The sequence below is a fragment of the Microtus pennsylvanicus genome, chromosome X (genome assembly GCF_037038515.1).
Source record: "Microtus pennsylvanicus isolate mMicPen1 chromosome X, mMicPen1.hap1, whole genome shotgun sequence".
In the NCBI taxonomy this organism is placed as follows: domain Eukaryota; kingdom Metazoa; phylum Chordata; class Mammalia; order Rodentia; family Cricetidae; genus Microtus; species Microtus pennsylvanicus.
Window position 1 is genome coordinate 101,324,146 of NC_134601.1, and position 23,545 is coordinate 101,347,690.

At 38.5% G+C, this 23,545-nt stretch overlaps 1 protein-coding gene across 13 annotated transcripts in view; it reads right to left on the bottom strand.

Moving 5' to 3' along the window:
• Positions 1-1,449: 1,449 nt before the first annotated feature.
• Positions 1,450-23,545, bottom strand: part of Dmd (dystrophin) — a 2,313,977-nt gene continuing 2,291,881 nt past the window's right edge. For 7 of the 13 annotated variants that reach the window (XM_075957213.1, XM_075957212.1, XM_075957218.1 and 4 more), the window contains 2 exons: positions 17,492-17,584; positions 1,450-4,012 (listed from right to left, as the gene is read on the bottom strand). In XM_075957213.1, coding sequence (XP_075813328.1) covers positions 3,915-4,012; positions 17,492-17,584 — 191 coding nt within the window. In that variant the 3' untranslated portion in view covers positions 1,450-3,914. Of the gene's footprint in view, positions 4,013-9,009; positions 9,042-17,491; positions 17,585-23,545 lie in introns of all 13 variants that reach the window. The other 6 variants (XM_075957219.1, XM_075957216.1, XM_075957215.1 and 3 more) reach the window with 1 other exon arrangement.

Below are 23,545 nucleotides of genomic sequence, written 5' to 3' on the forward strand. Positions count from 1 at the left end.
GTAGTCTTGGCTGGCCTGAAGACTCATTTGCCTGGCCTTAATGTTAATGTAATCCACTTGCCTCTGCCTTTTGAGAGCTGCATCACTCTGCCTGGGTTTTTAACTTATTTTTAATGGCTGCTTTTTGGTGTATAAAATAATGGCTCTCATTATGATACTGCCTGTAGTCATTTGAATGCTATCGCCCCCATAAACTCATAGGAAGTGGCACTATTAGGAGCTGTGGCTTTGTTATAGGTGTGAAGGCAGGCTTTGAGGTCTCATATATGCTCAAGATACCACCCAGTGATACAGTTGACTTCCTATTTAGATCAAGATGTAGAACTCTCAGCTCCTTCTCCAGCACCACATCTGCCTGCATGCCTCCATGATTCATCATGGTGATAATGGACTAAACCTCTGAAAAATGTAAGCCACCCCAATTATATATTTTCCTTTATAAGAGTTGCTGTGGGCTGGGCGGTGGTGGCTCAAGCCTTTAATCCCAGCACTCTGGAGGCAGAGGCAGGCAAACCTCTGTGAGTTTGAGGCCAGTCTGGTCAATGAGAGCTAGTTCCAGGACAAGCTCCAAAGCAAGACACTGTCATACATAATCATTGTACTCTACCTTCACTAATTTACTAATTTGTCCTCTCCCTTCTACCCCCAAATAGTTTCTGACATACATGTATGTAGCTAACATATAGCTATGTAGCTAAATGTACATTCTATTTATCTCATATGGGTGTAGTGTATATATATATATATGTAAATATTATGTATGTAAATATTCTTAAGAGTTTTCAAACACATTGATGTGTTACATGTTTAGAAATAAAATAAATCTCGTGGTAGTTCATGAACTCTGGACCAACAATTAGGGAGCCGGCATGGACTGACCTAGGCTTTCTACATGAGTGTGGACAGTTGTGTAGCTTGGTCTGTCTGTAAGGCTTCTAGCAGTGAGATCAGGACCTGTCCCTGGCACTTAGCTGGCTTTTGGAAACCTCTTTCCCATGCTGGATTACCTTGTCCAGCCTTGACTCAAGTGGAGGAGTTTGGTCCTGCCTCAACTTGATGTGCCAGGCTTTGTTCAAGCCCAAGAGAGGCCTGACCTTCTCTGAAAGGAAATGGAGGAGGGGTGGATGGGGAGGGGAATAGATGGGAGTTGGGGGAAGGGGGAATGGGAGGAGAGGGGTGAGGGGAAACTTGTGGTCCGTATGCAAAATTAATGAAAAAAAAGTTATTTAAATAACATAAGAAAAGGGAAAAAAAGTGAAATAAACCAGGGCGTGAGCTTGTAGTCTCAGCAATCTCAGTTGCTAAGGCAGGGTGGATCACTAACCCCTGAGTTCAAGTCCAGCCCAGGTAGTACCATGAGATTCCCGCTGCCTCAGAAGACAAAAAGTACAGAAAGAGAGCTGAAGTAAGTAAAAAGAAGACTCAAAGCACCACAGTCCAAACAACAGGTTTTGAAACAGAACTGCGTGCTTTATTGAGATACACAGTAAAGCAGTAATATAATACAATAGTAAGGCATATATTTGGTGAAGTCTGATATGTTGTGAAAATGAAGTAAAACTGAAGTTTAAAAAAATAATTAGTAAATGTTACAGTGTTGGTGTTCAAACACAATATATTATGATACTCCAGTAAGAATCCAGTACTTGGAAACAATGGTGATACATGCCATGTGATGTTTATGCTTCAGTTACACTGATTATGATTTACACTTTTATACTTGATGGTTATAAAGAACACGAAATGATGTCCAAATTACGCTTAAACTCAGCAATAAAGCTCTCAGTTTTTGTTCAAATATTTTGATAGATTCACTCCAGACCTAACATCTAAAAGATAAAACAAAACGATTAAAACAAATTTATGCACTCTATCTACCTCTGATTTTAGAATGAAACTTAAAACTTCTTAGTAGGATGTAAAGTAACCCCTTGTTTTAAATCTTAGTTAAACCCTTGGGTAAAGAAAATGTCCGGCATCACATAAAAGAGAAAAATAATGCAAGACTAAAACCAAATCACAATGTTTTTTTTTAACCTTAGAGCTTTGGGTTTTCTTTTGGAAATTATAAAAGAAAAAGAGAGAATGGCGTCCACACAAGAGACAATTGGTGAAGCTGTGAAATTAGGTGTGCACAATTACCAGGAACACCCCCAAAGCAAAGTGAGGTAGAAATAGCATGAGAAGCTGTGTTTGATGTTAATTACAATTAATAATGTACAAAATCCACTCTCTAAAAGTTAATTACACTAGAAGTTAGAGGTAACAGATTTGCAAAATAATAGGTCAGTGATTTCTAGGCAACCGATGATTTGTAAATGCTGTAGTTATACAATGGCGTGAAAGAGGAAGTAAAGCTTTTCCTACCAGTCCTTAGCTTTCACCTTCACTTTTTCTCCTCTTTTTTCAATGATCTGCATTTTTTTATAATTGAGCCTGTCAGATTTACCAGAGGGTTCTGAGAGGCTTTTGTTCTTGAAACTGTCAACTTGCACCTTCCCACTCACAGTCCTGTATGGAATTACTTGCAGGGAAACCAATGCAAAAAAGACAAATGTAGTTCATGGACTTCTGGATTGACATTCACCAGGGTCACCATGTGATTGGGTTACTTTCTTACCACTAATCTTAAATCTTGCAGCATTAAAAAAAAACCTTATCACAATGAAAAAACAAAATCTAAAATCTAAAAAATCAACAACAGCAACAACAACAGCAACAACAACAACAACACTACCCTCTTCAGTTTGAGTGTAAGAAGAGGGCAGAACAATTTCGTTGTGATTATAGAGGTGTCTGTATGTAGAGTGGTGAATATTCGTCCCACTCTTTTACAGAGTAGCTGCTCCCTCATTGGGATTGACTAGGGAGTCACAAGTCTCAGCCCCTACCATCTTCCTCCTATTGTCCAGGAGTGAAAAATGCCTTCTGATGCTCTTTTGCAGAAACATCATTACATATAAACCATGGCATAGCCAGCAGCAGGAAGCTGAATATATCAACCAACAGATTACTCTGATACAGTGAGTCCTGTGTATTTATTCACATGTTCCTGAAAAAAAAAATCGAAGCTCTAGTTGTCAGTGGAAAGTTTAAAACTAGAAACATCTGGAGCCTGAGACAATATTTTAGTATGGTAGCGTTCTCCTGGCTTCAGGCTCCAGGGAAAATTCACTCTTGCCCAAGCAGATAAACCCAGATGACTAGAAGCAATTTATTTCTGTTAGGAAGTGGCAAGAACATTTGAAGAAGAAATTTCATATCTATTTATCTATACACCTATAGTATTTTTTATACTTGTAGACATATAGATGTATAAAATGAAAGCCCATAGCCAGCCCCACTCAGTCAATAATTCTCAAAAGAGCAATATGAAGCAGTCATTTGGTGGTGTTAGAGGAAGTCCTATCTTTAATATGCAAGAAAAGAAATCATGAACTCCATATGAATACCACACTCAAATAATGCAAAACAATGTGCTGCCTTTTTGTGTGTGCGTGCGTGTGTGTGTGTGTGTGTGTGTGTGTGCGCGTGTGTGGGCGTGTGTGTATGTTTAGGGGTTTTATAAACAACATTTTTTTATAAAGTACACTTTAGTTTACAATCTTTCTTTATAACTGTTATAAATTTTTAAACAACCCAAAATGCGTTCCATATAAAGAAATGGCAAGTTATTTAGCTATCAAGATTTTACATGTAGTTTTCTTTTAACTTTTTTGTACAATTGCATAGACGTGTAAAACCTGCCATTGTTAACAAAACAATAACAGACTTAGAAACTACTGAAATCTACAGTATAGTACCACTACCCTTCACAAAAATATAGATTTTATTTCTTGTAAACTCTTACTGTCTAATCCTCTTTGTTGTACGAATATTATAAAACCATGCGGGAATGAGGAGTTGTAAAACATTTATTCTGCTCCTTCTTCATCTGTCATGACTGAAACTAAGGACTCCATCGCTCTGCCCAAATCATCTGCCATGTGGAAAAGGCTCCCTACATTGTGTCCTGAAAAACAAAGAGAAAGAAGGACTTTAGAGAGGGCTCAGGTATTGTTCCCCTGGTCGCCATTATGGGGAGTCATTCCCATTTCAGGATAAAGACAACACAGAGGCTGCATTGAAGTTACACACACAGTTCCACTTTCCACCCATGTTCGGGAAGAAGCAAAGCCTTGTTAATGAAGCATTACATGGTGTTAGTATCAGCTTAATGCTGGATCAGCCTACTGGTGTCATTTGATGAACAAAAAATGTGAAGCATTGCATTTAACTTTCCAATTTCAACTTCCCAACTCATCTCAAAGAAACGTCATAGACAAGCACAAGGCTCTTACTACAGAGAACATTTTGTAATGGGTTCTTTTTTTTTTTTTGTGGTTTTTCGAGACAGGGTTTCTCTGTGTTTTTGGATCTTTCTCATTTTGTTGTATTTACTACAACTATACTTATTCTGCTGTATATACTACATTTTCCCTATCAAACCACTACCACTTCCCCTACTACCTTCACCGTTACCACCATAGGCACCCTGACAACCACACAAAATCTTCATTTACTGGCTATTTCAAGCTGTGAAGAATAGCCATACTATAGTGGGTAAGACCATTTTCTTTCCGCTTTTACTTTGGTTGAAAAATAAACTCTAGATTTGACCTTTTTGTGCACCATTCACATTTGAATTAGAAAGCTTCAGAACAAAAACCACTTTCCATTCCAAATTACTCTGCAGCCTAATTAGAATATGACCTATGTGTAGTGCAAAGATTTGGGGATCCTGAGAATCCATTTTTGCTGGCCCACTAAATGAGGGTTAACTATCAAAATAGCCTTTTCATAACAATGTGGCATGACCCGGCATTAATCCCCCAACATGGAATCAAGAGCATAATGTCTGTGGGTACTCTAGCAAAACTAACATCTAGAATAAGATAATCTGAGATATACTTTACAGCTCTCTCTTTTTTTTATATGTCCCGTATTTCATGAGTCTGATTTTAATTCTTCAACCTTGGTAAGTCATTCTCTTTTTCAAGTACTGTCTTTGGAAATGAGATGCTTTATTAGGCCATTACTACCTTATCATGTATCAATTTAACAGAGTCTCAAAAATCCCAATAAAAGGCAAAGATAGAACAGAGCATGTGTTCTGTTATTTATTTCAATAGAGACATACCTTTTTAAAAGAAAATATGGGAGAATTAGAAGTGGGTTCATGGGCAAGAACTTATACAGTGATGGCACCAGATCGATTCGAGATATAGAAAATGTTTAATGCCATTCAGGTACTTATATCACAGTGGGTAAGTTTGTAAATCTCTCTGAGTTTTATTTGTGCAGAGAATTTTGTTTAACTGAGAGCTAATTATGTTTAAAAATTACTTTGGATTTTGTTTGAGACTTCAAATATAAAAACATTTAACAGAGCATATGTACTATTCATAAAGTGGGCCAATGTTCTGGTAGTAAAAAAAAAAAACCTGGACTCATCCTTCACTTTCAAGTCTCATATGGATATTAGAATATATATTATATAATAACATAGGAAAGCCAGGTACACTAGTGCATGTCTATAATCCCAGTACTCAAGGAAGAGGATGTCAAAGTCAAGGCCAATGTGGGCTACACAATGAAATCCTGTGTTTAACAAAAAACCAACAAACGTAAAATAAGAACACAAGCTCAGGAAGACATAGTGGAGCCCCTTGTTATTCTGTGGATCTCAGAATGCAAATATACAAGTGAATGCCATAGGTTGGAGGGAATCCCCTGCGTCTACTTATCACTGCACAGCATCCCTGGGGCATCTTCACAATTATTCACACACTTCAAAGTCGATGGAGTAAATGCAATTTTTGAAGTATTAGCAATCTTAAGAAAGCCAGTAAAATATCCTTAAAGCCTGGCAGTGAATATAATTCCAACTGTATCTTATGACACATTATCTGACCCTAGGATAGATAATAGATAATATATTTTAAAATATAAACGGAGCAGGGAATACCTTGGCTTTTCCTATTAATTTATGGAAAATCAAAACTAACCTTTTAAGACTGCTGGCTAGGGGTTATATACTACAGTTCAAAAGATAGTAAAATAAATTAACGTACTAATAGAATACATTCCCAAGGGATATTTCCAGTATTTAAAATGGTGTTTGGTTACTACCTGGAAAAAACACTCGACTCTCCATAAATACCAGTTCTAGTGGGTTTCTGTTATTCCAAACGTTGCCAGCAGAAAGAGAGGCTCATTATTGTTAATATACTACACACACTATCATAAAATGTTGGTGGTATTAACCTGTTTAGACTGTTTAGTGTTGGTAAGAGACTTTATGATCATTCTTATGCTATATAAAATAAAACTTTTATAGGTGGCTTGCTATATTTACATCATATGTTTGGTATTACATCTTGGGTAACATAATTTATAAATACCCATTTTACCAGAATAATGATTTTATTTTTATGGAAGCTTGTATTAGATATAGAAAACAAATAAAACCAAGTTCATTATTTTTGATAAAATACAGCCCCCCCCCAAAAAACGTTCATCCATTGGAGGGATAAAACAGGGACAGAGGACACAGATTTGTATGCACCATGGTTCTATTATCCTCTTGTGTAAGGAAGAACATTAGTGAGGTCATCAACTTTACCTGATAAAAATCTAAAAATATTATTCAAATATTATACTATAAACACAAGAGGTCAAAAAGTAGCTTCAAGGAACAGCAATGCGCTTTGGGCACAACTTGACAAAAATGTATCTATAGAAAGTATCAGTTTAATCCATTATTAAGCGAGGATTATTGAACACAAAGGCACCATGAGCTGAACATTAGGAGAGTTTTATGTTTTTCCAAGTTGGCACTCATTGCAACACATTTAGTCTCACATGCCACCACTGCCTAAGGGAGTTGTTTTCCACAGTGATTGGAATTGAGACTTTCTGGCAAAGATCCAAGACCTCAATAGCAATCTGGCACTCTATTTTTTTTAATTCAATTCCCAAACAAATGGTTAGCATTCAATTGGCCAAAGCAAAGCCAGAAAACTGTGGCAAAATAGGCTTCTCTTTTCCCCTCCATAATTTTATCTCTAAAAAAAAATTGGCCAAGTGTGAGTTCAGGGTATTTTCATCGCCTTATCAACATCATTATGGTTGTGTCTCTATGATGTCTGGGAACTTATCTGACTACTGGGACTCTCAGGTAGTAGTCACTGATTCAATTCAATCTGCGAGACTGTGAAAATATTTATTCACGAATAAAACATGTTCAAGGATCTCAAAATTATTACGGATTTCTTGTCCACAAGAAATGTGAAAATTGAAAGTGGGCACTTACCATTAGAATCAGCCAAAAAGTCTTACACAGTAAGTATGTGAGTCGGGAGGATTCAGTGCATCACTGATTCAAGTTTTCTTAGTTTCTCCTCCAGGCTAGCGTTCCCTCCCTAGAACTTCCATCCTTTTCAGGGATATCAGTGTAGACACCCCAAGAATCATTACAATTATTATAATGGCATAGCCGGGTCTTGGCAGAATTTTTAGTATAACTACTTAGGTTTTAAACATGCTTTATATTATTTTCTAGTGTTTTCAACTGTGTGTACTTGTGAGGGGGGTTGTGTACTGGGTTCCCTGGAGGTAGAGTTACAGGTGGTTGTGAGTCTCCCAGCAGGGGTACTGAGAACTGAACGCAGGTGCTCTACAAGAGCAATATGTGTATTTCACTACTGAGCCATCTCTCCAGCCCCATGACTACTTATGTTTAAATGTATCAGTGGCCACGTAGACAAGCGTTCCTTCTGTGCTAAGGATCCAGCTCATATCTAAGAACATTCTAACTCTCCAGCTTATCTCCTCAGATCAGCATATACCAGTGTCACATACCAGCATATACCAGCGGCATCTCTTGGGAGAGCTTGCCTGCCCCCTTCCTTCATATTAAGCTCTTGGGCAGGGCAATCTTATTCCACTTGGGCTGACACTTAGCACTTGGTCACCCAACAGTCACTTGAGTAGGTAAGTCAATGTTCAGGTAATGAAGAAGCAGCATTTCATCACTGAATAACATGTATTCAGTGTTAATGCTGCATCTACTCATTCCAGTTCTTAAAAAGGTATTTTAAAAACACATCAAAACTATAACATTCATTTTTTTAACCCTAGTAGGTTACTATTCTGTTTGGTTCCAAATGACAAACACAAAGAGTCTTCTAAAGGACATGTTGAGACGATGTAAGCCTTTCAACTACTGGGAAAACGAATGTGGCACTCAAGTCAGGCTTCCTGGACTCCATCCTTGGCTCTGCCACCCTGGACACTTCGCTTCCCCACTCCTTGATTCAGTTACCTTAAGTGTGAAAAAACAAGAGTTCAGAAGAGTACCTACCTTTGTGTTTGTCATGAAGATTATGTGACGCAAGAATAAACGGCAAATGCCTACAACAGTGCTTGGCACACAATACATGCTGGAAAATAAACTTAGCTAAAATGGAAATGAAGGAGTGTAGGAATGAGGGAAAGAAGAAAAAAATCAAACCAAAAATAAATAAATAAATAAAAGGAGGTCATCTCAGAAGAATAAAAACCAAAGACTCGGGCAGAAAATGCTCAGGTCCTGGAAGTGGAAGGAAGCTTTATGACTCATCAACCATGTTCAAGGTAAAACTTATTTTGAAGATTCTGTTTGTGTTGCAGATGGCATCAGATATGAACCGCAAAGTTCCAACTTTGGGGCTAGAAAGGGTGCTATATGTTTCAGAGACTCCTGTTCCCCCAACCCCTGCTGTTGTCATGGAGATGACAACGACGATGAACATTTGAGGAAGGCTCCTCATGAGCTGCAAGTGGAGAGGCGACGCCCATCTTCAGATGATGAGAGAATGTATAATACACACATGCGCGTGCACACACACAGTTCTTACACAAGGGCCAGACACAGAAAGCAGGATGAGACAGACAGAAGCCATGGCTGTGAGCCCAAGTCTCACTAACCTCTCTCACTGGCTTTCCAGGGGCATTTCTTCCTTTAATAATAGAGAGAGGAAGAGGCAGAGATATCAGAAAGGAAGAATAAAACACGCATAAATATACAGTTTCATTCCAATTTGCTTCTTTTACCAAACAGATATTGAGGTGACAATTCATTTATTCCCTTCTAGGAAAAAAAAGAAACAGAAACAAAAATTCCACAAACATCTAATCAAATAACCTTTGCGTACACTTAAAGTCAGTGTAAACAGATAACAAGACCCAAAAGACATCATTTATAGTATCCATAAATTTCACACATTAAACTGGAGGAAAATCACACAGAATAGAAATTTGACAAATAGTGGCATTGTTTTCAAGGGTGACTGTAATAGAATCTCAAGCTTGGTATTCACCAATCTCATAATCTCTTCACATTTAACTTGACAATCAATGCATTAAAACATCAAAAGTTGCTCATTGTGTCAAAGCAGAGCCCCACAGAGGACATGGACTTTGTCCTCTTAGGAATAATGTGTTCTAGATCCTTGAAGCTGAGGAAGTCCGTGACGGGAGTGGGTGGTGAGGAATAAAAAGAAAAGATGAGAGAAAGGGGTAAGTCCCACTAATGAACAAACAACAGAAGGAGATCTGAAAACGAGCATTCACCCTCTTCCTCAATTCAACAAGTATCAGGAACGTTTAGAATCAATGGCTAAAGACTCTACTTGTTTTATAGAACCTCATGCATACAATTAAGCCTACTGCTTTGAAAAGCTAGGCTGTTAAGAAGCTATTCTATGATAATGTTCATAATTGGATGTGCCATTTTACGTCTCCAGGATGTTCAAAAGCTTTTGATTTTAGCTATGGGACAGTTTTCCACACAGGCTCACATGAAATTTCCACATTTTGAGGAGATAAAACCAATAGCTGTGCAAGATCCTATCCAACATTATCATTCTCTCCACCTCTCCATGCTCAGTGTCTTCAAATGATTCTGGAAACACTACTCTAGAATGTAGATACAGAGCTGCAACGGGCGCCTTTTATAACTCATATTTGAGGATTCAGACTTGTGATGTATGTGTAAGATGTGACATTTCTTCACTCCCTCCTTCTCTTCCTTCTTTTCTTCCTTCTGAATTTGACTAAGGGGGGGGTGGGAGTCAGAGATTATTTGACCATGTAAAACTATGCATTCATGCTCTTCCTAGAGCCGGGGCAAGAGGAAAAATGTGTACAGCAGTGTGTGTTACCACAAGCAAACTCACACGGAAGGCAGGAAGGGGAGGAGACCATTTCATACTTTGTGGCTCAAATAAACCTACTATGGAGTACTCTTTCTTTTGGACTCTTTGACAAGATTTCTTTTCAAAAACTTAAAAAGAATCCTTTTAGTTCAGAGCTCTATTGTCCGGTGGCAGAATTAATTCTCTTTCATAAGGCTGTGGCCTTATGAAGGAGAGGGCCCAAATCTCGGCCACCATTCTGTCCCCAGTCTTTTGTATTATGCGTGGATGCTACTGGTATTTTGTCAATACCGATGAAACTGAATCAGTCTTGATTGTCAACCTGAAATACCGTGGAAGAGGAATCTCCAATAAGACTGCCTTGCCAGCAGGTGTATATGGGCATTTTATTGATTGGTAACGAATGTAGGTGGGCCCAGCTCACTGTGGGTGGTATCATCCCAGGGCATGTGAACCTGAGGTGTATAAGAAACAAGAGCAGATGAACGTGAGCTTGGTAGAAAGCCATTGAGCATTGTTTCTCCATGGTTTCTGCTTCAGTTCCTGCCTCCAGATTTCTGTGATGGCATCCCTTAATGATAGACACTAAAGTGTAAGATGAAATAAAACCTTTCTTCAACCAAGGTGCTTTTGGTCAGTGTTTTCTCAGAGCAATAGAGGAGAAAACGAGAACATTATGGTATCAGTGAGGTCATGGCCAAGGTCTTTTCTGTGTTATGAGTATGAGTAGTGGTTCTCAACCTTCCTAATGCTCTGACCCTTTAGTACAGTTCTTCACATGTTGACCCCAACCGTACAACTATCTTGTTGCTACTTCACAACTGTAATTTTGGAACTGTTATGAATTGTAATGTAAATATCTGATATGTGACCCCAAAGGGATCATGACCCACAGGTTAAGACCCGCTGCTCTAGAGGTTGGACTCCAAGAGCTAACACTATGTACTGGCCTGTAACTTTGATTACCTTTAACTTTGGCAAGGACAGTGTGGTGACAAAACTATGATTTCTACTCAGAATAAACAAGATTACAGATCGTTATCAATGCTACATGGAGACACATTCGGGTGACTGTCAACTGGCTACTGCTGAAAATAATGCAGCAATTAATATTTGATCTGTCCTGGGTACTTTTCAGAAGTCCTATTTTATGTAACCCTAGTTTGTCTCCAAATCATCTCTTGTCACTTGGTTTCCCATAGACTCACAAATAATTTACAAAAGAAAAGGCCCTTTTTCTAGAGCTAAGTTCAGGGTTTTCTCCTGTCCTAAAGATAGTTCCTCACTGAGAAAATACAAACTACAGGGTTGGGACATTTTAACATGGTCTTGAACAGTAAATAAGTGCAAATGTCCACTTGCATACTTTATTTCATGCATGCGTGCTTTAGAAAGTTTCTTTGCTCTTCAGTTAAGGTGTACATCTGACAATGTGGTTGTTATCAGGAAATGAATCAAGAGAAAAGGGAAGTGTGCCGGGGCGGTCCTAGCTATAAATCAGGGGCTTGGTCAGGTCTGGAGAAGTCTGGTTTCCTGAGGCAAGAACTTGAGATTACTGACTAGAACTCATGGTTTCAGAAAAAGAACGGGGAGAAATTATTGTTTTCGAGGTGCCTTTGCCTTCAGCTTTCTTAGGTCACTTGTGGCTTAAAAATATTCTAACGGTTAGGATTTAAGGTTGATAACCATTTTAGGGTTTCTCTTTAATTACTAGTCAAATGTGATTCAAATGCCTATACTTTAAATACTAAATAAACAGGCCCTCTGGTGTACAGACAGAAGTGCATAAAGCAATTCATCTCCACAGCTTTGCTGAGCCGAAAGCTGATCCACCCTGAGGCTTGTGGCTGTGTGCAAGAGTTTGAATGGACACAAAATAAAAGTGTAAGGCAGGGCTGAGCAAATTTTCTCTGCAAAGCACAAGGCAGTAAACACTTTAGGGTATATAAGCCACACAGTCACTGTAGCATTTATTCAATTTGGTCACAACTACGCTGCTTTTAGGGCAACCATGGACACTATGTAAATGAATGGGCGTGGCTATATCCCAATAACCTTCATTTCTACAAACAGTAGGGGGCTAAACTGGGCCCCAAAATTGTAGCTTACTGGTCTCCAGTGTAAGTGAATAATTTGCCATAAACTTTGTGGCTTGTATAGGAAACAACGGTGCTTGCAGGAGGTGGGAGTACATTATGCTTTGGCCTGATTCAAAGAAAATTATATTTTATTTTATGTGCATGAGCATTTTCCCCACATGTATGCCTGTGTACTACATGCCTGTCTGGTGCTCACGGAGTCTAGAAGAGGGCACAGGATACCCCTGAAACCGGAGTTAGAGATGGTCATGAGCCAAACCTGGGTTCTTTGGGAAAGAAGCCAATACTCTTAACTGTTGAGCTATTTATCTAGGCCCTGCTTACTTTCATATTCTCTCTCTCTCTCTCTCTCTCTCTCTCTCTCTCTCTCTCTCTCTCTCTCTCTCTCTCTCCTACATATCATCTATCTATTTATTTTGATGCTGGGGATTGAACCCAGGCTCTTGTTCTCATTAAGGATGTGTTACATCTTCAGGCTTGCCTTTGTTTTTTTCATATTTCTCCTCCATAAAGGAGCCATGGAAGATGATCTGAATATTAAAAGATAGCAGGTTTGACAAAGCTATTTGATCTGGGGGCATCTGGAAGAATATATGTGAACTTGTTTGGGCAGCAGTGGTATAAAAAAGGAAAAGATGCCATGGGCTGCTAGGGATAAAATTCTGTGGAATAGATCAATAAGCAAGAAATTTCAGAGGCAGAGTAAATCCTCAAAGAGGACTATTTTCTTGATTGTCTTAATCACTAAGCTTGTCTTGTACAATATTATTTGTTAATCTGTCTAAAGGACCACCTCATTTTAGGAAGTCCAATAAAGTCCAATACCACATCAAGAGATAAGCATTTCTTTCGTTAATGTGCACACTTGTATATAGAAATCTACATTTGTAGACCACTAAATGGTCAGAGATACATGGACATAAATTGCTTAAAATACTCAATCTTAAATAGTATGTATTGCTTGTTCTTCTCATGTAGTGTTTCTATGCAATAATGGTGGAGATTCAGTGAGTGTCTTAACGTAGATAATGTGTATCGTGCTATAATTCAATGTTTATCCATACTTAAAGAGGGACAGATTATAGATAGAGAAATAGGCCAGACAGAAATTGTTGACTGTCCACTGAGCACCCAATTGTGAACAACTAACTATACCTAAAGACTAATGAGGAAACATAAAAATCACAGAGTTAAATGTGCACGCTCCCATAACTTGGGGTGTGCTGCAGTTTATATTCCCCAAAATTCAAACTAGAGACGGCCACGGCTTAGGACTAAGTGGAGCAACATGCTCTCTTTATTAATTTGGATAACAGTTGAGCAAAAACATTGTGATAATATCAGAGGCCTAATTTAACTTGCTGAATGGCTATGAACAAGGAACCTAGCTTCTTTGTGCTTCTAAGCACTTTGGAAATAAAAGCTAAAGATGAGGTACCTTTAGAGCCAGGTTTAAGGCACACGTGTGGCAAGCAGGGACATAGATGTAAATCCAAAGCATACCGTATTTGTTTACTCTCTATATTTATGGCGATTTTAATTTCTTTCTACAAAAAGCTTTTCCTCATTGGAAATTAACTAGCATGGTAAAGCAAACCACGAGGTGGTTTTTAATAACCCATTTCCACTAAATGTCAGACCTCTGGCTCTGACATCTGCTTTGAGTTACGGAAGCAGCTGTCTGAAATAACTGGAGCAACCAAGATCTTCGCTCGTTTCTGGAAATACAATGCTTGGAACATGGAGAGAAGAATCAGAATAAGACTATCAAGTCCTCTAAGACATTAGCTCAGTCTTGGCAAAAACTTGTATGGTTAAAAAAAAATTAAATTAGTTTTTGAAAGATACATACATGGGCAAGGAAATCTGAGACAAGGCAGAGAAGAAAACTTTTTTTTTTTTTGGTTTTTCGAGACAGGGTTTCTCTGTGGTTTTGGAGCCTGTCCTGGAACTAGCTCTGTAGACCAGGCTGGTCTCGAACTCACAGAGATCCACCTGCCTCTGCCTCCCAAGTGCTGGGATTAAAGGCGTGCGCCACCACCGCCCAGCCGAGAAGAAAACTTTTAACAGTGGATCAAAAGATAAATTTAGCAGATTGTAACCAACATTTTTTTTCCTGAGCATATTAAACAGAAACAGAAGACATTACATGTACTGCTTAACAAAATTTTTGTTTCTAATATTTGTATGTTCATGTGACTATAAATGAAACTGTTGTATCTACATTTGTGTATGTGTATAAAAGCACATAAGCAGCTGACTTTATTTTGATATCCTATTTTGTAGTGAAAACATGCATAATACATCATTAAACTAGGCTGGTGGCCAGTGTTCAGTGTATCAAAGATGCTTGGATAACCTTATGAAGCTTTTCCATTGGGGGAGTCTTTAATTCTCAGATTTAAGATTATCAGGAACTTCTTAATATCATCCTAACATATATACCTAATGGTATGCTGTCTCTGCCTAATTCAGCTGTTTCTATTTACACATAAAACCAAACACAAGCGTAAGTGTACACATACGCACACACATGCACACATACACACTCACACACACTGCTTTTCCAGTTATAAATATTTTTAGGTACAAATAAATGATTCCAACCACATAGGTCCTATATTAATGCTTAAACTAGCAGGAAGCAAACAACAAAAAAAATACTAAGATCATAGCGTCACCGAAAGCCCAGCCAAAGGGCTGGAGAGACAGTTGAGTGAGTACAAGCAAGGCCTGCTGGATGAAGACCTGAGTTTGGGTTGCTAGCACCCATATAAAAGTTGGGTATAGTGGTGAGCACCTATAAGCATACTACTAGGAGAAGTAGGGTAGACAGGTGGACCTCAGGGGGCTTCAGCTCATCTAGTTAACACTGTGAGTGTGCTTCAGCAAGCAAAACTGTCTCAAAAAAGAAAATGCAAAGAGTTAGAGGAACACACCAGTTTCTGGCCTCCAGTTCTAGGTCCTTCATAACACACACACACACACACACACACACACACACACACACACACACCTCTCCTTAAATACTCTGAGAATTTACTCTATTTACTCTCTTACAATTTAGTGGCTTTTGTTTGCCTTCCAAAAATGAGTTAATTTTTTTCAAGCCAGTGGGACAGATTTAAGTCCTTTCTCCCATATCAGAGCACTCAAATCAGCATTTAGGGTATCATATTATTCCTTAAGTGCCAATTTAATAACAGGACCCAGGTAGGCTGAACAGAGCTTCCCCGGGTCCCAAACAAGCAGAGCAAAACTACATTAGAAAATGTTGACTCTAGGCATCTGAACTGCAAATATGACAATAGGGAAGGTATATTCTTCATGTCTCAGGAAGCGTCTTCCACATAGTCTACCTGCGAGGACTCTAGACGTGGGGTGCAGCTGGCTAATACAAAGGATTTCCTTTTCAAGCTGATCAGAGTAGACCTGGGCCAGGGATCTTGTGCTTGTGTCTTCTCTGCTATATTCCTGTGGCTTAGATGTAGAAGAAATGTCCAGGCTACTAATAGAATAGCATTTAGCCTCTCACAGAGCAAGCAGGTAAGCAGGCCACCAGTTCAAGAAGCTGGGGTTAAGCACATGCCTATGATCTTTAGGGAAAGATGAAGGGGTGACTAAATGTGTTGTAGATGCCTCCAGCCCCGAAGCATCTAACCATCTTGAAGAAGAAACCTCTACAATAGTCTAATTCCTTCCTCCCATGCAGACTGCTTTAGGGATTCATTCTTGTGAAATATATGTCCAATACAGAAACTGTATTAATGCATCAAGTTCTGAACTTCTTTGAAATACTGCATCCCACTGAACCATGAGTTCTTGGAAAACCAGGAACTTGTTCTTTCTTTGCCTTCTTAACACTTTCTCTGCTACATAGTAGGGACTAGTAAAATCTGGAAGGACAAAGTGAGGATGACAAAGGCGAAGGCATTTTTATTTCTCCCAAGCTGGTATATAATCTTCTCTTTCTAAATAATGAGATCTAACAAGAGGAGATACCGAAAAGAGTTAGGATGGGGATGGGGCAAGGGGTTAGTGGAAGACAGGGAAGAGTTGTATCCGTTAAAAATCAAACAGTGGTGTTCAGCAGTCAAAAGATGGCTGGTACAGACATTTAAAATTAGCTTCCTTGATGGTTCCTTAGCAACGCTCTACCAGAACATTATTGCTTTTAATGTGCACTGTACAACGTTCACTCACACATCAAATAGCTAGGAAATGGCCATTGTTAACTGACACTGAACAAAAAGATAGAGAAAACACACTACTCAAAAGACCCTCCTTATTGCCCTTATGGAGACAAACAAAGCCCTCCGATTTTCCACCACTGTTCCCTGCCTAGGCTGCCCATTAGGGGTGCTAATCACTGGCCACAAGGCTTTCTTCTTCCTCCTTTCTGCTTCTCTGCACTTTCTTTCTGTCAGCTCACGGGTGACCTTAACTGTGTTTTTGCAGGCTGATGGGGGGTGGTTCAGTGACTGTGTCAGGTAATAAGCCATAACAAGAGCAGTAAAATATCTCTTTGGATGAAGTAAGCCATTTGCCGCTAATACAGGCACGGGGGAACATTTGTGTCCTAAAGTCCTGCTTTTGTAGGGGGTACAAGACTGTACAAGGTCAATGTGATAGAGAAAAAGAATGCCTTTCTTTGCAAGGAAGTAAAAAGCCGATAGCCTTCCCTATGGAGAGCTAATTATCTCTATATTGAAATGATGGGGTATGATTCAGTTTTCAAACACAAAGGGCAGCCAGAATCCCCATCACTATCACTTCTCAGGCAGTTTTTAGGCCTCACTGTTACACTGTAGCCTTACATCCCTGGCAAAGGTGCCATAGAACACTAATTTTCTCATCTGGGAAAATCATATAGTAACTGCTCTTAAATCAAAGATCCCATGTAATTAGCTCTTCGGATCAACATGTGAACCATGTTGTACAAGGTGGAATTCTTCCTTCCAGAAACAATTCATTCACACAGATACCTGAACTCAAAATACACCAAGCCAGAAATCTCTTCTGAGAACAAAGTTTCATCGATGAAACCAAATTGGCATTCTGCCAGCAGGTGCTGCCTTCCAACGGACAGAAACACATCAGTTAGAATGGACGGGAATGGCGAAGTTGGACTCCCTTGGAGCTCTAGGTCCTTACCTCTTGAGCTCGGGAAGGAGTTGTTGAGTTGCTCCATCACTTCCTCTAGTCCTGTGCTTGTATCTTGGGGAGGACTCAGAAGATCTTCCTCACCTTAGAAAACAAGGAATAGCCGTCATACTCCTGCTGAATGCAAACACAGCCGAGGGCCAAAGAGCATTTTACAGACAACTGTAAGCTCATTTTGTTTGCTCATAACAACAACAACAACAACAACAACAACAAATCCTCAAGCAACTCCTCAAACTCGATAACTAGGAACTACTTCCTTAATGTGTGGAAATCCACATGGAAATTTATCTGTGGTATTATTCTTAGAGAAGAAAACTATCCGTACTCATCCATTAACATAAAGTCACCAAAACATCTTTTCTTGAAGTCCATTGAGAAATGTGAAAACTTTTTTTTTTAAAAAAAAAAACAGTTACTATTACACACTTGTAATACGTTTCCTTAGCACAAAAGAAAAATAAGAATGTGGCAGATTGGAATTACTCCATAAAGGCAATAAGAGAGAAAGAGAAACTGGGGCTTCCGGTCTTTTACAATTAACAACAACAAAAACAAAATTAAGGAAACATTAAAGACAAATGTAATAAAAGGAATAAACACTGTACATGAACTAATAAATACTATCATTAGTATTCTAAGGGCAGTAGACAGGGAATATTGAGGAGGTACGCTCTTCACTCTCTGTTACCTAGAACTGCATTATCATCTTTGAACAGGGAATTTGTTGTCAATAATATGTGGATCATTGTCTCTACTCAAACAATATTTTAAGTAATGGGCAATCTTCTTAGGTGCAAACCAAACTAATTTGAATTCTGACGGTTCTTTGAAAGTTATTTTTCATGGTGATTAAACTCCCAATCATGAAAATACTTTGGAAGCACACCATTGAAAGCAAAGCCATGTTCATGCAAGTCAAAAATAGCAAATGGGCTTAAGGAAAGCTCAGATTCACGTGTGACTTGGAAATGACTTGAGAGGTAGTGATGGAATGATTTACATATTCTTTTCATTGCCTTTGGTCTATGCCATGCTTGGATTTTCAGCTGAGAGTACAATCCTGCATTCATTCCTGGGTTTTCAACCTTGTTTTTAAAGTACAAGCAGAAAGATCATTTGCTAAGAGAGAATCATATTGTAGGTGGACATGAGTTCGCATGCCATTCCCAGAATGAAGGGTTCATAAGCTGGAATGGATAGAAAAGCCTCTGATTTGGGGAGTCTCAGGCCAGAACAAAGCTCTTTGAAATCCTAAGCACAGAAAAGACACAGCGAAGAATGAAGGTCACAAGAGAGTAAACCAAGATACTAGATTCCCCGTTCTTTCTCTCTTCTCTCTGCACACATGTGTGAACATATACACAGACATACATATGCATGCACATTTTTAAGTTTCTATTGTCAGAAAAGAAGAAAATGGCATTTAGTATTTCTAGATCATTTATTACTGCATTTTAATATACTTACTATCTGATGAAGATGGGATGAATAAAATATTACCAGAAAAAACCACAACCCTGACCAATTGCAGGTCCAGTTACATCTTTATGTTTCATTACTGATGCAAATTGTTGTTGAATTGGAAAAGGTGAGGCAGTTTTATTGGCAACAAGTCCATGTTCATGACAGGATGTCTTACAGATTAAATCAGAACGAGCGGAAACATTCAGCATGGATGTCAATATATCTGACAGTTTAATTACATCATACCTGAGTTCTAGGAACTTCATTGTACTGTATAAAGACCCAGGTATAGTTCAATGGTGTGATTGGCAGTAGTGTTCCTGAATATCTTCAAGGATCAAACTGTAATGTATAAGCTAATGGTGTCAGCTAAGTTCATCTTTACAGAAAAACTATTACCTGTCTCAAAGAAGAGTTAAGTTCAAATGCAAAATTGGCTTGTTTTTAATAGTAAGCTTTTGTGACAGTGGTAATTGGATCCATTTAAACAGTTTTGGAGGTATTGGTGTTTGAATGCAGGGAGCTATGCATGCACTCACGTATTGATCTAATAACTATTCTAATATGTTTAGAGCACAGAACATACCCTAAATTGTATATAAACAAGAATATTCTGCTATTGCAGGTTTTTAAAAATATTCTCCAGATTTCTCAGGATGGATTACCTCACCTCTTTGTAAGAACTGAAATCAGGTCCATCACATAAATACAGAGGAAGAAGTAAATAGACTAACTGAAGAATTTTTAGCACCTAATATCTATCAGATTATACTGAAACAGCTGAGACAGTTAGATGAAGCCTGAATGGAACCCCACTGACTGGGAAGAGGGAGAACAAGAGGGGGAAGGAGCTAGAAGAAAAGAGTGATGTGAATATGATCAAAACACTTTATTTATTCAGATGTATAAAAAATCTTACAATTTTAATCCCAGCACTCGGGAGGCAGAGGCAAGCAAATCTCTCTGAGTTTGGGGGCAGCTTGGTCTACAACAGCTAGTTCCAGGACAGGCTTCAAAGTTACAGAGAAACCCTGTCTCAAAAAACCAAAACCCAAACCAAAACAACAAACAACAAACAAAAAATAAAAAAAACTCATCACTATACAATTAAAATATGCTTATTCATATTGTAAGAATAAAGTACTACAATTGTGTTGTTAGACATTGGACCAGTTTTGTTTTGTAATGCCTTTACAAAAAAATTTAAGGGGCTGGAGAGATAGTTTAGCAGTTAAGAGTGCTTCTTGTTCTTTCAGAAGACCTGAATTCAGTTCAAGGCATCCATGTTAGTAGCTCACAACCATCTGTAGCTACACCTCCAGGGGCTCCAATGCCTGCTTTGAGAGGCACTCATAATTATGTAGGCATATAAAGGAGTGATGAACACTCTAAGAAAAGGGGGAGATGCATCTGAGTCAGATTTGATTTTGTGGTGCTCCACATGGAATTCAGGGTCTTGTACATAGCAGATAAAAACTCTACCAGGGATTTAGTCTTGGCCCTAAAATTTATTTCTTGAGTAATAATTCTATATTGGTTATGTAAGAAATTATCTTTCATCTTAAAAGACATGTATTCAAGTCTTTTGGATAAAAATGTCATTTTGTGTAACAGACACTAAATGGGTCAATGAAATAAAATAAACCAACAAACAATTTAAACATAATAAATATTCACATAAAAGGTGAATGAGTGAACAGAGTATATACAGATGTCATCTTAGATATATAAGTAGATGTCAATATAAACAAAACATTAGTATAATGATACATAAATAAAATGGATATACAGTAATGGAGGCAAACTTGCTATAAATCTGGAGTTTTTCCCAAATAAAAAACAGAAAAAAAGCTTATAAATCTCTAATATTAATAACAAAATCTATTTTGAATGTTTGGGAATCATTTGACATTTTAAATAAACAAGCAGAAAATACTTTCAGCAAAGTAAGTTTGAGAAAGTAAGGAGTTATTGGATATTGTTAGGAGGGCACACATATGAGTATACAGAGGTCAGAAATGTAAAAAAAACCCTACTTTTGTAAATTTATATTTCTTTGTTTCTTCCAGTAAAATGTAAATTCTATTAGCAAATTTCCCCCATAACAACTGTATAGAATACATACAATGTAAAAAAACTTATCAGGGATTAGTATTTTGAGATCTGAAGAGGTACAATGAACTGGAGATACTCTGTATCTGGGGTAGCTTGAATACAGTATCCCATAGAAATCAAACCCATGAATCCCTAATATCCAAATCCCTTAAATAAAGTACTTTCATAGAAACTGCATGCATCCTCCCATGAATTTTAAATCATCTCTACATTACTTATAACACCTAATATGACATAAACGCTGTGTAATTATTTGTAATATTATTATCACTCAATTCAGGGAATAATGACCCCAAAATATCTATGTTCCATTACAAATAAACAGCACCCTCCAATTATTTCTAAGTTTGCTTGCTTAAATCCATGTACAGAACTTGTACATGTGGAGGGCCAACTTAGTTGAATTCTTCAGACGGATTGGTTGGCATGGCTTCTCCCATATTTCACTTGAAGGAAAATCACTGGGGCTGTATATTTAAAGAATACTTTATCTAGACTATAACTTTAGCCAATATTATCCTTACCACATCTCAAACATTCACAGTACAATAACACATATCACAGTAATTTAAATACCTGTCACCATCATTTAAGAAATTCTCCTGAGCTTGAGAGATGACTCAGCTGTTAAGGGCTAGACTTAAAATCAAAAATATAAAAATTGCCCTCATCCCCTTTATTAAAATTGGCTTACATGGCTCAATAAATACATACACACACACACACACACCTAAAAAAACCAACAAAATCAAAACAACTTTGAATTTAGTCTTTTCTTTTGGAAAACAAATATTATAACATTATAACATTATCAATTCTATATAGGCAAGTTACCTCTTACCCTAATTCAGGTGCTCGCATATAGCACTTCTATCCCTGGATTCAGCTCTGCCATAATACTCCCGATTTACAAATCATCCGAACCACAGCCTGCTACGGACTGAGTGCGTTAACAGGTATGCAGCGTCTTAGGTGTTGACAACCTAAATAATTAATGCTTCTAAGCATCCAGAGTTCTGAGGCTCCGTGCTAAAATATGTGACTGAATTTCTCATGCAGGACTTCAAGGGGATAAAAAAGGAAAACCCTGAAACAGAGATGCTAACGCTCATTTGTTTCCAGAATTTAATGACTTCTCAAAGGTGTTCAGCATTTTTTTTATGTCCATACTATCAATTACACTTCCAACAATCCATTAGCTGTATTCAGACCTCATATGCAAAAGAAAAATCGGACAGAGATTTCCCTACATCACTGAGGTGTAGTAAAGTCAGAAAAACATCAAATATATCTTCTGTTTGAGACCAAATGCGCCCTGGCTTTCCTATAAAGTTTGGCTTCTCTCGACCTGGATGTGCTCTCTGCCCTGCTCCAGATTCTTGACCATGACTGGATTTTCTTCAACTCTTCTCTTTCCTCAGGCATACTTACCTTCTTAGGGCCCTTGTCTACTTTCCTCACCGTCTGTGAATCTCTGTGATCACTCCCAGGATCTCAGCACCCTGCTGATGAATTGCTCAACCGTTTACACATCCCAGCATGAGCTCTGTATACTCTAACCTTTTCAGTGATCTCCCTTAGAGGCTGCCTGGGAACCTACACCTTAAGTGCTTAAATGTAGGAAGAGCAGGAAACGATGTTCATCCCTAATCCCACACTATTTAACTCTCATGACCACTGTCTCACCCCTCTGACGGCAATTTATCTATTCGCATTCTACCCATACCCACCTCCGTTTTGGGGACAATGTCTTACTGTAGTCCTGGCTAGCCTAGGCTATGTAGATCCGGCTGGCATGGAACTTGCAGCAATCTCCCTGCCTCTGCTTCCCAGCCATTAGGATTCCAAGTGTGAGTCACCAGACCACCAGACCTAACTTGAATGTAATCTCCTGATCTTCTATGAGTCATTCAGACCTTCAGCCTTACCTCTCTGCCCTTACAGTCTGAGTTAGGCACTTTGCTTCTCTTTAGTCCAACCCACGGATTATCTCAAGCATGAATTCCTGAACAGGGCTTGGAGTATAAACAATCAAGAAGTCTTTATATGAGTTAATATTGATGTGGGGACATTGGTGGTTTTAAGCCTTGGTGTCACTATGTTGCTCAGTTAGGTCTCAAATCGATCCTGCCATGTCAGGCTCCAGAATGTATTGTACAACAGGTGTGTTATTACATCAAGATCTTCCAGGAAGTAGTGGGAATCCCAAGGAGAGGTTGGGACCCAGGGAAAAGAACTAAAGTCATGGGGTTGATTCATGTGTACTCATTCATAAAAGAGGAGAAAAGAAGGGAATATATCAAATCCTGGTGGCATCCATGGAAGATGATTGTCTAACAGCACAGGAAAAACAATGAGCATTGCCTGACAAGTGCCGTCAATAGCCATTCGTGACACTGGACAAGAGCTCCTCATTCTACTCTTCTCTTTATCATATATCCATCAGCAACTATAGACTTCTTA